The 16,695-nt window shown below is 47.3% G+C and overlaps 1 protein-coding gene across 2 annotated transcripts in view; it reads right to left on the bottom strand.

Moving 5' to 3' along the window:
* The window catches only part of LOC149358582 (endosome/lysosome-associated apoptosis and autophagy regulator family member 2-like), a 71,901-nt gene extending 55,431 nt beyond the window's left edge, over positions 1 to 16,470 (bottom strand). For both annotated transcript variants that reach the window (XM_089570698.1, XM_089570697.1), the window contains exon 1: positions 16,136 to 16,470. In XM_089570698.1, the coding sequence (XP_089426824.1) occupies positions 16,136 to 16,243 (108 nt within the window). In that variant the 5' untranslated portion in view covers positions 16,244 to 16,470. The remainder of the gene's footprint in view (positions 1 to 16,135) is intronic.
* Between the last annotated feature and the right edge of the window lie 225 nt (positions 16,471 to 16,695).

The following is a 16,695-nucleotide window of genomic DNA, read 5'->3' on the forward strand; positions in this document are numbered from 1 at the left end:
TGTCAAGCGAAACTTTTGAGTCGGGAATTGCTCCTACGCAGCATGCTTACACGGGAACCCTCCACGTCACCGTACACTATTGGGAGAGGAAGCTCTCCTTCGTATCGGCAGGTATGTACAGAGAAGGCACTTTTTCTTCGCCACAAAACCAACTTAACAGTCACCCCCTTCCCCATCAATCAAGTTTATTTCAATCACCTGTTGGACAGCGCCTTTGAAGCTTGCGTTATGCATCTCGGACCCCTAAAGCTGTGTCTCCAAAAACACTGCAAATCGTGGCTTCTCACCAGGAACGTGTAAAATTAAGACTTTGGCCTGTGCTCATGTCGTCTCCATCTTTAATTTTGACAAAAAGCGTATGATAATAAAATGCAAGCTTGGGTGGGTTGGTAGCACTTTGTTTCTGTACGGACATATTTAGCAACACCTTCGTTGCAACGTTGCACTGTGACACTGTTGCAAGTGCTGCATTGTGTGAAGAAAAAGGTAAATTAGCTACATAAATTTTGTGACTTTTCTGGGACGCTATCAAAGGAAGCTTATGCGTCAACCAGATTTTTTAATGTGTTGATGGAGTTTGGTGAACCCGTCTTGTACTTTTGGCACGAAAGGACTACTAAACGGGGTCAAACCCAACCACGAATCTTGTGTGAAACCTCGGAGTAACTCGGGTAAACTCGAGTTAGTTCCGACCAGCGTCGCGCCAGCTGTAGCCAATGGGAGGAGGGAGTAGCGCCAGCTTCCGCTGAGTGGATAGAAGGTGTGGAGATGAAGAACGAGAAACGCGGTTAGGCGATTTAGCCCACGTAGTCTATACTTCGTGTTGTCCATGTTTCCGAGCGCTGCAGTCTTCATGATGAACAACCAACTTGCCCAATCAGCTACCCTCATCGAGAAACGAGATTGTGTGCACTTGCAGATGCCAGAAAGATGAGGCGCGGAATTATCACATCATTTCGCATGTCTACTCGGTTTAACTACTGTAAAAGCCTATCACGTTTTTGTCCACCAACTAGATTCAAGGTATTTAATTTTTCAAAACCACAAACGACCCCTTCCCGGCCGCTGTGCTTATCGGGTGATTAAATCCTCATATGTCTTTTCTGGACATGGCCGTGAGAAAATTTTGCGCTGATACATTCGGTTTCCTCTCCGCTTTTTCTTGTAACGCCTGTACGGCCTCTCGAAATGCAGATGAGAAAGGTTCTCATCGGTCATTACTTCTTCGTATAAACGTGCAGCCTTACCTAGCCTTTCTTTTTTGGACTTCAAAGCGTTTTTTGGACCAAACGCGTCAGTAGAAAAACTTTTTTTCGACTTACGCGCATAGGCCGTGCATCGTTCCAAGGGACGTTTGTGCCACCGTCAGTGAATTGCTACCGGTGCTACCAATAAAAACTATTTGTGTTCGTTTGACAGAAACTGCAGGAGACTCTTAAAAAGGACATTAAGATCACGTCTTACACTATAACATTTCTTCTTGTGATGAAAGACGCTGAAATTTCGTGTGAACTTTTCGTGTTAATAGGACTGCTTATCGTGTGGAAAAGCCGCATGATGGATGAACACGCAGAAACACCGCTTTCAACGAGGTCACTGTTCAGAGTACAGTGCATTTTAGCGCAGGAGATACATGCTGCGCAAGTTAACCCTCCAGATTGGTTGCCGCTTCTTCGTGTGCGCCTACCGGAATTTTGATGCGCAGGCGGAATAAGGAAGTGATGGTGGCGTGAGGGCGCATGCCGAGATCGCTGAATTCGGCCCAGTCAAGTAAGGCAAGAGAAAGTCAGGGAGGTTCGTGATATTCCATAAGACAAAAGAAAAACAAGCTTCGGAGATGGCCGAGTAGATTAAGCCTGATGACATCGTCATCATCATCATCACCAAAGGCGTCAGAAAATCGAAGCTTCCCTGTTGCGCCGCGACTAGTTCGAATCCCAATAGGGGTTGTGTGTTTTGTGTTTGTATGTATGTGTGTGTGTTTGTGCGTGTGTGTATGTGTGTGGCGTGCGTGCGTGCGTGTGTGTGTGTGTGTGTGTGTGTGTGTGTGTGTGTGTGTGTGTGTGTGTGTGTGTGTGTGTGTGTGTGTGTGTGTGTGTGTGTGTGTGTGTGTGTGTGTGTGTGTGTGTGTGTGTGTGTGTGTGTGTGTGTGTGTGTGTGTGTGTGTGTGTGTGTGTGTGTGTGTGTGTGTGTGTGTGTGTGTGTGTGTGTGTGTGTGTGTGTGTGTTAGTTATATTGATTTTTATGGCGCAAAAGCAACTGAGGCTATGATGCGCCAAACACAAGGTTAGAGTTTTTGTTAATGGTGAAGCTTTTTAAAAATACTTAGAGTTTGTTTAAAACGTTGGCTTCCTTGAGAAACCTAAAAATACATGACATGTCAACCAGTGCTCGATCACCTAAGAGTAGCATGGGGTGTAATGGGATGCTTTCCCTGTAAAATGTTGTGAAATATTTCTTAGTTCTTCTAGTTTTATGCATGAAATTAAAATGTGGTTCACTGTGAGTTCAGCACCACACATTTCACAGAGAGGTTTGTTTTGTTTGGCTAGCAGGAAGTTGTGCGTGAGGTGGGTGTGTCCAATGCGGAGCCGACATAAAATGACTTCGGTAAAACGTTCTTGATGCCTACATGATTGCCATTCCCCTAAAATTGGCTTCACAGAATGTAGTTTGTTGTTTACGTGATCTTGCCATGCGGCCTGCCACTTATTTCTGAGTTTACTGTTGATAAACTTTAAGCAATCCCTGTGCGGTATGTTCACTTGCTTTATTTGGCCATTCCGGGCTTGTGCAGCGCATACATCTGCTTTCTCATTACCTACGATTCCAACATGGCTAGGAACCCAGCAGAATTTAATGTTATGTTTTTGTTTTGTGATTTTAACAATGTTATGTATGATGTTACCTATTATGGGTTCAGCAGCATTTCTGGAGTGCAGTGCTTTGAGCATACTCAGGGAATCGGTGTAAATGATGCTATTTTTGATATTCTCTCTTACTATTTTTTCCACAGCTACAAAGATGGCATAACACTCAGCAGTAAAAACCGATGCGCATTCTGGTAGTCGCATTATCTGTTTGTTTTTTCCTTGGATTACTGCACTTCCAACGTGACTTTGTGCTTTTGAGCCATCGGTATAAAATTCAATGTAAGTGTCATACTTTTCTTGTAGTGCAAAGAATTCCTGTAATATGTACTCATTTGGCGTTTGCTTTTTATCTAAATGTGTCATTGTGAGGTCACATACTGAAGGCAGGCTGTACCATGGTGGTAAATATTCATTCCATTGTGCAATATTCGGTAGGGCATCTAGTACTGTTAGCTCTTCACATTTATCTTCAAAGCGCAGCAGTAATGGTCTGATAGAATGTGGTTTGTTGATGAATAATCTTTTAGATGGGCACTTGGTGACAACTGAATGGCAGAGATGTTTCGGAAGAGAACGGATTTTTAAGACATATGAGCATGTAAGGGCGATTCTTCGATCCTCAAGAGCGGCTTCATTAGTTTCAACGTAAAGGCTGGCTACTGGTGATGTTCTGTATGCTCCAGATGATAGGCGCAGACCAAGATTATGAATGGGGTCTAATCTTTTTAAGTAGGATGCTCTTGCCGAACCATATACTATGCACCCGTAGTCCAGCTTGGAGCGCACCAGAGAGCGATATATTTGTAAAAGGCTTGCTCTATCGGACCCCCACCGCTTCCGTGAGAGAACTTTTAAGATATTAAGGGCTTGAGAAGCTTTCTTTTTAAGGTTGTTAATGTGTGGTAGAAATGTGAGTTTCTTGTCGAAAGTTAGGCCTAAAAATTTGTGTTCTTGTTTAATTGGTAGCGCAGTGTGATTCAAGTATAGATTGGGATCGACCTGTAGGCCTCGTCGCAATGAAAAAAGAACAGCTACTGTTTTTTTGGGGGAAAATTTAAATCCATTTCTGTCTGCCCAAGAACCTAGTTTATTGAGTGTGATTTGTATTTGTCTCTCACAGGTTGATATGCTAGAGGACGTGCATGCTATTTGTAGGTCATCTACATAAACTGAATACATTATGGACTTGGGTATTACTTTAGCTAAGGAATTCATTTTTACTATGAAGAGTGTCGTGCTTAGAATGCACCCCTGGGGTACGCCGTTCTCTTGGGTGAAAGTCATGGAGAGAGTTGCTCCTAGGCGGACTCGGAATGTGCGGTTAGCCAGGAAGTCGTTCAAGCAGTTCAACATCCTGCCGCGGATACCTAGCTCTGCTAGGTCACGGAGGATGCCGAACTTCCACGTAGTATCGTAGGCCTTCTCCAAGTCGAAGAAGACTCCAATACAGTGCTGCTTGTGGATGAACGCCTCCCGGATGGTGTTTTCTAGGCGGACAAGATGATCTGTGGTGGAGCATGTTTTCTTAAACCCACATTGGTGTTTATCTAGTAGCTGCCGAGATTCAAGTACGAAGGTCAGTCTAATGTTTATTACACTTTCGAACGATTTAGCAATGCAGCTGGTGAGGGCTATTGGTCTGTAACTGCTAGGACTTGTTGGTGGTTTTCCGGGTTTGAGAAAAGGTATTATGACTGCTTTTTTCCACTCGTCAGGTATATTTCCAGTTATCCAGATTTTATTAAAGAATTTTAACAGTGCCTCTACAGCAGCCTCCGAGAGATGGGCAAGCATAGCGTAATGCACGTTGTCTGGTCCTGGTGCTGTCTTTTTTCCAGAAGATAATACCTTATTTAATTCTTGCAGTGTGAGAGGCTGGTTGTAATCCTCATGTATACCTGCTCCGGATGGGAATTTTTGTTTTTCAGCTATTGCTTTGTGTTTCTGAAATGTGTTTGTGTAGTTGGATGAACTTGAGATCTCAGCAAAATGCTCGCCCAATATGTTGGCCTGTTCTTCTAAAGATGTTTGTGTCCCGGGTGCTGTCAAGAGAGTAAGTGTGAAAGGGGTATGGTCACCAGTAAATTTACGAACTTTTTCCCACATTTTCTTTGATGTTATTGAACTATTTATTGAGGAGACATATTTCTGCCAAGAGGTTTTTTCTGCATTTCTTCGGACATACCGCGCTCTGGCTTTTGCCTTCTTAAAGGTAAGTAAGTTCTCTGCAGTGGGATATCGACGCAGAGCGCTCCAGGCTTTGTTTTGTTGTTTTTTTGCTAATGTGCATTCTTGTGTCCACCACACTTTATGTTTCTTTTGTGCAAGTCCTGTTGTTTGTGGTATAGCGAGTGTTGCGGCCGATATTATGCATTCAGTAAACTTCTCATTAATTTCATCTGTGCTAAGGTCGTCACAAAATTCCTTTTCCAGAGTGGCACTTTTTGTAAAAAGTGACCAGTCGGCGAGCTGAAGTTTCCAGCGCCGTGGCCTTGTGGGGATGATTGGAGTGGACGATGAGAGCCTGATGACGGTAGGTAAGTGATCGCTGCCCATGGGGTCATTTAAAACATCCCATTTAAAATCGTTAAAAAGTAATGGTGATGCGAAAGCTAAATCGAGAGAGCTCATTTTTGCTGAGCTTGGACAGCAATATGTGGCTTTTCCCGTATTTAAAAGACAGACATTATTCGAAAGTATAAAATCTTCGATTGTTTGGCCTCTAGAGTCACAGCGTTCGCTTCCCCAAAACGGAGAGTGAGCGTTAAAGTCGCCAACTACCAGAAATGGCTCCGGCAGTTCATCGATCAGGTCTTCTAGATCTTGGCATGTTAATGTGATGTGTGGGGGAAGATATAAAGAACATATTGTAATTGTTTTGTAGCTGATGACGCTAACCGCAACCGCCTCAAGTTTTGTTTTCAGTTTGATTTCTTGAGCCGGGACGCCGCTTTGGATGATGATTGCGACGCCTCCCGAGAGTCTACTTGCATTCTCGCGATCACGCCTAAAAGTTGTATAATGTTTTAAGATATTTGAATGTTGTGGACCAAGATTGGTCTCCTGGAGACATAGAGCTAGAGGCATCACGGACCCTAGAATATGTGTTATATCACTGTAGTTCCTCAACATTCCTCTACAGTTCCATTGAATTGCAAATATCATGTTTGTTTTTTTTGGGTGGGAATGGAACTGAAGGAATTTACTGTTCTGGGCCCGTTACCGGGGTTCTATCTTTTCTTCGCTCGTGAGAGCCGGTCCGCCGCTGCAAAGCGGGCGGAGTGGTAGTTGTATCCATCACGTCACCAGAGGTGCTGGAGGACCGCGAAGCCGCGGGTGTGTTGGTGTCAGGCCTCCCCCGACGGGGGGAAGTCCTGCGGGATGCTGGCCCATGGGCCGGCACTCCCTGGCTTGGAGTTGGCAGAGCAGCCTTGGCTGTCTCTGCCTGGGGCGTTGATGGCACTGCCACAGGCGCGGTGGGAGTGGCCGCGGCAGATGCCGGAGTGCTGCGTGGTGCACCGCCCCTGCGCGCCACGTCAGCATAGTTTGGTTTGGCTGTGAAAGAGAATGTATTTGTCAGTGCAAAACGCCTTCTGGCTTCTTTGAATGAAATGTTTTCCTTTGTCTTTATGGTGATGATTTCCTTTTCCTTCTTCCAGGACGGACACGCCCTGGAGTACGCAGCGTGGTCTCCTTCACAATTAGCGCAGCGTAGAGCTGCGTCGCATTCCTCAGAATGGTGGTCCTTCGACGCGCATTTCGCGCAAGTTTTGTGGCCGCGGCAACTCTGCGATCCGTGGCCAAACCGTTGACAATTAAAGCACCTTCGGGGGTTAGGGATGTAGTGTCTTACATTTACTTTGAGGTATCCAACGTCGATGGTTTCGGGCAATGTGCATGTGTTAAAAGTCAGGACTAGGTGTTTGGTATCTATTTCTTTGTTGTCCTTGCGGATCTTGATTCGATATACATCAATGACATTTTGCTCGGAAAGCCCTTCCAGCATTTCTTTCTCGGTAAGGTGTAGAAAATCATTTTCTGAGATGACGCCACGGACAGTATTGAGTGATCGGTGTGCAGTAATGGAGACAGGTGTGTCCCCAATAGACACTATGTTACAGAGTTTGGTGGTTTGGACATTTTCTCGGAGTTCCAGCAATAAATCGCCACTGGTCATTTTGGATACTTTGTAGCCGGGGCCCAAAGCTTCTGTTAAGCACTTCGATACCATGAAGAGGGATAGAATTCTGGCCTGTTTATCTTGAACTTCACTGTGGATGACATGGAATTTGGCAAATGTTGGTTTCTTTTTGGAAAAAAAGTTCTCTGCTTCGTTCCGCACTCTTTTAAGAGAGCGATCAGGTTTGGAAAGGGGGGGAGCCATAAAAAATTGATGTTTTTCGGTCATGGTGCCAGCCACCCACCATGGAGTCCAACAAGGGGACGCGACAGGAACTTGAAAGTCCTGCCCACGCCAGCTGTACACCTTAACTATAACCTAATATGACTCGACACAGGGTAGTTGGTCACACACGGTTAACCCTCGCCGCCAGGAAAAAGAGGAAAAAACCAAGAAGGGAGGAGGATACAGGAGAGTTGTAAGAAAGGAGATAGGAAAGTGAAAGATGGAGAGGAGAACAGGAAAAGGCGACTGCCGATTTCCCCCGGTCGGGTCAGGCCGGAGGTGCCGTCTACAGGAAGCTGGGGCCAAAGTGGTGTGTTGCCTCCGCCGAGGGGCCTTAAAGGTCCAAACGCTCGGCATCGGCTCAACCACCAGGATCCCCTTTTCCCCGGACACGGCGATGCCACGCACGGCTAAGCGCGGATGCTCGGGTCCGTGGTGACGCATTGCTCACCATCATCCCCCTGCGGGGATGTCCCTGCGGATGCTCGGGTTAACCCCGTGGTGTCGCCACTCACCAACGTCTGCATGCTGCAGACGCCTCCCTGCGGGGATGTGTGTGTGTGTGTGTGTGTGTGTGTGTGCGTGTGTGTGTGTGTGTGTGTGTGCGTGTGTGCGTGTGTGCGTGTGTGCATGTGTGCGTGTGTGTGTGTGTGTGTGTGTGTGTGTGTGTGTGTGTGTGTGTGTGTGTGTGTGTGTGTGTGTGTGTGTGTGTGTGTGTGTGTGTGTGTGTGTGTGTGTGTGTGTGTGTGTGCGTGGGCGCGTGTGTGTGCTTGCGTGCGCGTGCCTGTGCATGTCCGTGGGCAGCCTCCACCCTTGATGCACACTGGACACTTGCGCACTTCGGTGGACGCACATCCGGGCACTCAGAGGTTAAAATGGCTGCTGATTTAGCATTGCCAAGCACGGAATATTGTGAAAAAGCACGGTTTTTTGCAGGTGCACATAACCGCCTCGTACCATAAAGCGCGATAGAGGTGTCCACTGACCCATGCAGCCAGTTACGCGCCTTTCCTTTCCTAAATATCACAGGTTAGGCCATCCGGCTACTAAGCCGGAGTTGCTGGGATCGAACCCGGCTGCGGCGGCAGCGTTTCGATGGAGGCGAAACGCAGGCGCGCGTGTGCTCTGCGATGTCAGTGCACGTTAAATATCCCTCTAGGTGGTCGAAATTAATCCACAACCCTCCATTGCGGCGCCTATTTATTCCTTTCTCCTTTTCCTCCCACCTTGCTCTCTTCCCTTACGGCGCGGTTCGGGTGTCCACCGAGATAAGTGAGACAGCAGTTACTGCGCCATTTCCTCCCTCTAAACCCCCCCCCCCCAAAAAAAAAAAAAAAAAAACTAGACCTTCCCGCTGGTTTTGAGACAGGAAAGGTGCATAACTGCCTCAATTGGTGGACGCCACCGTCTACTCACAGCGGGATCGAGGCGTCCAATGACCCAGTGAGCCAGCTGCACTTGCGAATGTGAGGCTTGACGCACACAGCTACACATCCCTTAAGCCTTGAGAAAGCGGTCGCGTAAGCCGTCGCCAAAGCATTCTACAGAAGAAAGCCTACAAGCATAAGCCTCTCATCTGAGACACCAACAACACAATGCGACACCGAAAGGCAGATACCAGCTACAAGCGCACGTCAGAGAATTCAAGATCCAGCAGCCCGAGAACACGTGACGAAGCCGTCCACTAACGATTGCATTTTTTTATGTACATAAGCAGAAAAATTTCAGCGCATCGGCGTAACACAATCATTTCATCACAGCTGCATTTCATTGGAATAGCACCTTTCTGGACCTAATCATTATCGCATGCCAGCGAGCGAATGCATATCCGCATTGCCCCTTTGCGTAATAAATTTTTTCCTTAAGTATCTCTACCGCTGCTTACAAGCCCGTCTTTCATTGCTTATTTCCATCGCGTGCAACGAAGAATGTTCAGACACTGAACAAAAAAAAAAAATCTGTACCCATTTATACTTCCTCTATTTTGTAATAACAGTAGTAGTATCTGCAGTTTAACGTGTCGAAGCGACATGGGGGGCTAACAGGCACGCCGTATTGGAGGACTCAAGATGAGCGTAGACCAGCTGGGGTTCTTCAACGTGCGCTCACATCGCACGGTACATGCGTGTTTTTGCATTTCGCCGCCATCGAAACTCGGCCTCCGCGACCGGGATCGAACCCGCGGCCTTGGGATCAGCAGTCGGCCGCCTCAGCCACCGAGAGATCATGAGGGGTCTTATTTAGTATCTGCTGTCTGAGATAACGAATACCTCCGAGAGTAAATGTTGCACAATGTGGCTAGGTCGTTGCGCCTGTGTTTTATATATTTATGCTACATGACACAAAGAAAGGGAGGCTATTCTCACTAGGTTGTTTATGAGTTAAAGCAGTGCTAACAATTTGATTAAAACCATACGCACTGATGTAAAAAGGAAGGCAGTAACAAACTCAAGATTTCACATTAATCTGGAGTATAGTATTCATAAGAATTGCCGAAAGCGCATTGCGGAGGCGCCGAAAAATCCATTCCTGGACACAAGACCTCCTTGAGTGTTGTTGTCGCATAGACTGGATGTCATTTTCGCTGTGCCTAACGCGAACAGATTTCGGTGGACAAATCTGCGCGCGAGTACATCTTATTTTGACTAAAAAAGAAATAAAAGCACGCCGGGTTGCAAAAAAAGTGTAGCTGAACCGAGTCCCGAACCGGTTCGGAACGGTTCCTTTCAATCGTTCCGGTTCGGGTTCAGTTCCAAGATGGCGAAAAAAATATGGGTTCGGTTCGGTTCCGGTTCCGGGTGAAAATTCGGGTTCGGTTCCGGTTTCGGGTTCAGGTTCGGTTCCGGTTCGACACCCTGCCGTATCTCATACTCCGCGTCTGCCGGATCACAGAACGCACAAATACACAGGGGCAAGCGTCGAGGTAGTATGTCCTGTACGTGGCGACGTACGCTGTGCCACGCGAAAGAAAGAGAAAGAAAGAAAGAAAGAAAGAAAGAAAGAAAGAAAGAAAGAAAGAAAGAAAGAAAGAAAGAAAGAAAGAAAGAAAGAAAGAAAGAAAGAAAGAAAGAAAGAAAGAATAGAGACGTACCGATATAGGCAAAGAAAGAAGGAAAGAAAGTAATAGAGAAAGGTCGAAATAAGAAAGAATGAAATCAATAAATAAGGAAATAAATAATGAAAGGAGGAAATAAAGAAGGAAACGACGAAAGAAGTAAATAGATGCAGAAATAAAGAGAAAAATATCTATAAAAAGACTACAACAACGATAAAGCTAAGAAAGGAGGACAAATAATGTAAAAGAAAGAAAGAGAGAGAAAGAAAGAAAGAAAGAAAGAAAGAAAGAAAGAAAGAAAGAAAGAAAGAAAGAAAGAAAGAAAGAAAGAAAGAAAGAAAGAAAGAAAGAAAGAAAGAAAGAAAGAAAGAAAGAAAGAAAGAAAGAAAGAAAGAAAGAAAGAAAGAAAGAAAGAAAGAAAGGAAGAAAGACGCGAACAGTGCCCTGCGCGGAAGGAGACGTACGATGACCGAGTTGATAAAGGCGACGGTTCGGATGCAGTCTGTGCGTGTGGGGGTAAACACAATTTCGCACCGGTGTTTGTGACGCGCGTCGTTTTGACTCCATTTACTGGGCGGTGGAGATGATGATCGCCCGCCCGCCACGACGATCGATGCGACCGCGCCGCCTCGTCGGCGCACGGCCCAGTTGCGGCATCGGCGATGAGGGCCCCGCGATGTCGCGCGTTCGATTCCCAGTGTCAAAGACGGCCGCGTTCCGACGGCGCCGCAATGCGATAACAGTGCATCGACACGCCATCGAGGGGAAGGGGCGATTATTATTATTATTATTATTATTATTATTTAACTGAAAATGTGATATGGACACGGGCAACAAATACCGGTACTATTATTGTTTGTCCTTTGCAATTTTTTTGGCTGCTGCTGTGAGCACGCTTTTATCTGCCCTTGTACATACTAAGCCATATTTTTTTTGTCGATCCTCTGCTTTGCATTCGTTTTTTTCTTCTTCTATATCACTACTATTCATTTGTCTTAATTTTTTTACGTCAATATTGTAATCTGCAGTTTAATGCGTCCCTCCGTCTTTCGTTATTCATTATGTGTATTGCAATGTATCTACATGTATGTGTAGCATACATTATTTTTTTAATGTATCTATATATGGTATTCGCACTTATTTCTCTGGCATGTTTTGCTCCCAACGTGTACCAGCCCAAAGGTCCTAGCTGTCCCTGGGCGCTCTGAATAAACATGGATTGATTGATTGATTGATTGATTGATTGATTGATTGATTGATTGATTGATTGATTGATTGATTGATTGATTGATTGATTGATTGATTGATTGATTGATTGATTGATTGATTGATTGATTGATTGATTGATTGATTGATTGATTGATTGATTGATTGAGGGGACAGTTTTCTTGCGTATTCGCATGACGGCGAATTATTATTCTGTCATCACTATCATCATTTCAGCCCGTGTTGGCATAGTACCGACTAGCCAGCTAACTACTTCGTCATGCTACTCCGCACTAAGGCGCACTTTCGCCCACGTGCTAGTTGTGGTGGGCGTTAAAGAAACCCAAGCAGTCGAAATTAGCATCGGCAAGCCAAAATTCATTCTTCGTTGGTGCCGTTATTATTCTTTCTTACCGCCCATACAGCGTCCAGCAAAAGAGAAGCAAACTCAACGCAGCCGTCGCGTCTTGTAGTTTCGCCTCGAGGGCGTATACGTAGTAGCACTCTCTTTTCGGAAAAAAAAAATCACTCGGACGACTGCGTCGCCCAAGATTTTGTTCAAATATAATGTTAAACACGTGGGCATGCAGCAGCTGGTCGCTGCGAATAACACACGGCACCCCCTTGTTTTTTTCTTTCCGTTTTGTTCATGGCGCCCTCATAGCGACGCCTCCTATTTTCGCGGAACTGCGTCTTATTCCGCCTTTTTCTTCGCCGCGGGGTTTATACATTTTGACCTTTCGCGCGCCGTATAAGCTTCTCCGCCTGCCACCACCAACCTGGGGCGCTTTGATCAAAATGTGCATCCTGCGTCAATCTATACCGCTCGCTGGGATCCCTTTTTCCATCCTCCTTTTCTCAATAGGTGGCTCCCCATTCTGAAAACGAAGTAACGACAGAAACGGGAATTTCCTGCGTCAAATGCCCGTGGCCGCCGCTTCTGATACATAGGCGCGTCTAACGGCCCACGCTGAGTTGATGGCTGAAACATAGGCTATGCTGGTAAAAGATTTAAGTGCATGGAACTTTTTTTATTTTATTTTTCTACGCTAAAGTTGATTCTGCTTTCATCCTTATATAAACTGATGTTTGCCCGGCAGCAAAACACGAATTTATTGCTGGGAATATTAGACTCAAGAATGTTACCGCAAATCGGATCGAAGCTGTTACGTCAAGTCCGAAAAGAACTTCGTGATGGCCGTATTGAAGCGAATGGCCCCGTAGCCTCGCCTCAGGGATCCGCAACTAAATTAAATGCGTCCAGGCACCACAGTTCGCTTATGAAAAGGGCCGGTGACGAAAATACTTGTACTTATTTTTTTTTTTTTACCTTTTCTAGCTTGCAAAATGTCCATTTTCAATGAAAGTAGCTTATTTTTCATAAAAATGCGGCAATATATCGATACAGGACAATTTCAAATTGTTCTTAGCGCCCATTTAAAGCTCCATTCAAATATCCATTTAAACTTGATATGTCACCTCTGCTCGACTGCACTCGTAACAGCGTGAATATGGAAGTGCCATCAGCCGTTGCGGTTTCTCTATAGCTCGAATTCGTTGTAAGCGAAACTTGGCATTAATATTCATCGTGAATGGGCACAAGTAAAAAACTTGGGTAGTTCTCATATACAGAAAGGTGACGCGTCGCACCACAATTGCAAGTGTGCACGCACAACAGCACAAGATCCGACGTCTAGCTCACCCGCACCCGCGTCTTCCTCTGTAGGCTATGAACAGTCGCGAACACCATGACATCTTCAACACCTGAACCCAGCAATATCCGCGAGTCCGTTAGCAGAATTCGCGCAGCTTCTCCGATCGGCGCCATGCATGAAACGTTGAGAACGGCAGCGGAATCAACAAGATATGCCCCCGTTGTGGGGTTTATTTTGACAGAAGTTGCGGACGAGATGGTCGTCTTCGCAACACTTTTTTTCGTGCATTTTCTTCTTTTATCACGTGGTATATAGTACTTGCAACTTCGCCACAGTCTAAAAGCTGCCAGCTACGCTTAAAATTGGCGCGTTTCAAGAATAGTAGAAGCCAGAATGACGGCCGTTTGCTGTAGCGCATTGAAACGCTTCGCCGCAGTATAACGGACGCTGTGGTGCAGGGTAGGTAGACCATCACTTCCTAATGAAGCACCGGTGAACACAAATGCGTTCCTTGTATTCAACCCCCGCCCCTAACGCGTTTGCCCCCCCACCCCCCCCTTCCATCGAGGAAAAGCAAAGAGAAGGGAAGCAGCCATCGCCAGGTATCGAACCCGCGACCTTGTAACTAAGCCGAAGGATGTTTTAGCCGCGCGCGAACCTAAACACCAAGTGGATGCTCATTCCCAACTAACCGACATACTGCTGGAAAAGCGATTCAAAGAAGCCAGTTTCCGTCGTGGCGCTTGGCAAGGACGGCGTACTCGTTGCTAATAGCAACTCAAACTGTCCACTGTTTCTGAACCGAACGTCGTCACGACTCCCGTCCGCGCATATAAATCGAAAATAAGCACGCTCACGCAGTGCGCATAGTGAGTCGCTGCGAGTACGGAAAGTTCAAGGGACATCGTATCAGAGTCGTCGGTTTCCGGGCTGTTTTGCCATTGGTTCAACGAACACGACTACCGGCGTAGAATGCGATGTACGCGTTGAAAAGCAAACAACATTCGATTCGGTAATGCTGGTTCTTTGATGCTTCTCTTGAAGGACTCTGGTAATTTGCTTCCCGACACGCAATAGATAGATGATGTTTTACTTCCATGACAGTATGTCATAATGCAATCTTTCAATCGAAATACCACAAGCGAGAAGCAGTGGGGCCGGCACAGTGTTTCCAGTCCCGTGTCGAAACTTCTCCACTGCATGCGAAAGGTAGAGCTTGTAGTCTTCCTAAAAAAAAAATAACGATAAATAACTGTTCAGATATGGGCTAGGATGCACCGCACCTGTGCCATGGGAACAGGAAAATTCTGTCAGAGCACTCACGCAAACATGTACTAGGGCTCCGCAATGCCCAATAAACTGCCTCACGAGAACGTTGCACCGGTACAAGCAAATGGACCACGTCGGCGAACTCTTGAGCAAGAAACTTTTGTCGAACAAAGCATTCTTGGGCAAGAATAAAGGGAATTAAAGATGGGAGAAAGCAACATACGCCTTGTAGCTGTATTAAGACAGGACTCAACGACAGTAAGACGGTTGTAAAGCAGCGTACAGCCAATCGTGTTGCTTGGATCTTGAGTCGTTAACTCCTCTTTGCAGCTTTAGTCTTAAAAGCAGCCCAGATCTACGCGAACTACCTTCGTTCAATGACATTTCGCAAGACAGCAGACACGACCTGCTCCTAGATTCCGCAATAATTCGTTGAAGTAAAGACTGGTTCCGTCAATTCATCATAAATACGCGCTGCAAACAAGACAAGAGCTCGAGGACACCGTGCGACCTTTATTCGCACGACAAGTGTTTGAAATTCAGATCAGAAGAAAGAATGCAGAAGACGGACAGGCGACAGGATGTACGTACTAGCCACATCCTGTAAAACGTCTGCCTGTCTGGTACGATCGCTTACGAAAGAGGACGCAAATGTGGCTTCCGGGCGGACGCAATACAAAACACGCGTCGGTCTCGGCAACAAGAGCGACAGACGGCAAGCAACGCGATTTCTTGCGACGACCATCATTCTCACTCCGTATGGACGTGTTTCGTTAAGCTCACCTTGTCATACTTGGGTAGATGGTACCGAGAGTAGCGCATGGGATAAGGTCATGCACGTCCACGTGCCCACAGCTCAACCAAAGTAAAAAAAAAATGCCTCTCGTGGTCGTGACCTGAATGTTAGACGCCAAGCATTACATTAGGCTGTAATCACGGTTCAAGTCGCAACAATATTCAAAATGGTATTCTGCACAGAACTTAAGCTTATAGGTTGATTTTTTTTTTTTTTTTGCAATGTTGAATATTGAGGAGTGCAAGGAAGGTGAAAGACATAACTCGTGTTGCAAGTCAGTGCGAAGCAAAGCAGCGGCTTGAAGCGGTTTCTCTGTAACACATGAAATCCCGTGTCGAAAGGAACGTCTGCCGGAGACGGCGGGTGTCGCAAGGCTACCAGAAAATCCTCGCTGTCCCGGCAACAGTCGCCACGTTGTGTGTACAGGGCCGATCGGGGTGCAGCGCAGGCGCAATGCGCCCGGAGACTGGGTCCCCCGCGCGGTTAGGCTTAGCCGTGCGGCAGCCCGACTAAAGTGCGCATTTTACGAGCAGACCCGAGCCGCGCCGCTCACCGACGACGGGCCGCATGCACACGAGCAAGACGCCACGCCTGCCAGGCGTCGTAGCGGACGCCAACATCTGGCGCGGCGGTGGAAACACGCGTCCCTCGCTTTTTTTTTTTCGGCCCGCTCAATCGCGCGTTCGGATGTTGTTTATCAATGCTTCGCAACAAGGTTCAATGTGCTATTGAGCGCGAGGCGCGACACCGAAACGAACTTGGCGGTTGTCGCCAAATGCACCGCAGGCCTGGCATCAGAAAGGAGCACATGCCCAGCTCAAATCAGCCATCAGCTTCACCCAGCGCCCCAAAGCTATGAGGAGAAACGCCACTCACAGGTTGACACGCCGGCAGTTCGTCTGCCCCGCAGAACTCGAGGGTGGTCAGGAGAAGGAGCCCGAACGGGGCGACGGCGACAGCCAGCAGCGCGCTGCTGGGCGGCATCTCCGGCGAAAAGTTTCCGCGCTTTCGCGACGCCGGCGGGCACGCTGCGATGGTGGACGAAGCTGGAACGTCGGCAGACGCGGTCACCCGCTAGGCATGGTGATCCGCGCGGGTGGGCGATCTCTCTTTTTTTCTTTGTGTTGCGCGGCTGCGGGGTCGAGCCACGTAGGGGTCCGCGCTGCGCTCACAGCGGCAGCACGGCGGCGGCGGTGCCGGTGTGCGGGCGTCGACCGCAGCGCCGCGATGCTGGCGTCGGCGACGAATGGAACTGGAGGAGCGGCGTCGGTGGCGGCGTTGGCGACGGCTGCCGACGACGATGCGTGCGCAGAACGGGTAGCGGCGCCGGGTCGCGGTGAAGGCGGGCAAAACTTCGGCGGCTACGGTCGGTTGCCTAAGCGCTGACGCCGACTTACGAGCAGGCGTTACTGGAACCAGACGCAACGCAGATTCCT

This window comes from Amblyomma mixtum, chromosome 2, assembly GCF_055824585.1.
Source record: "Amblyomma mixtum isolate Tamu chromosome 2, ASM5582458v1, whole genome shotgun sequence".
NCBI classification, from domain to species: domain Eukaryota; kingdom Metazoa; phylum Arthropoda; class Arachnida; order Ixodida; family Ixodidae; genus Amblyomma; species Amblyomma mixtum.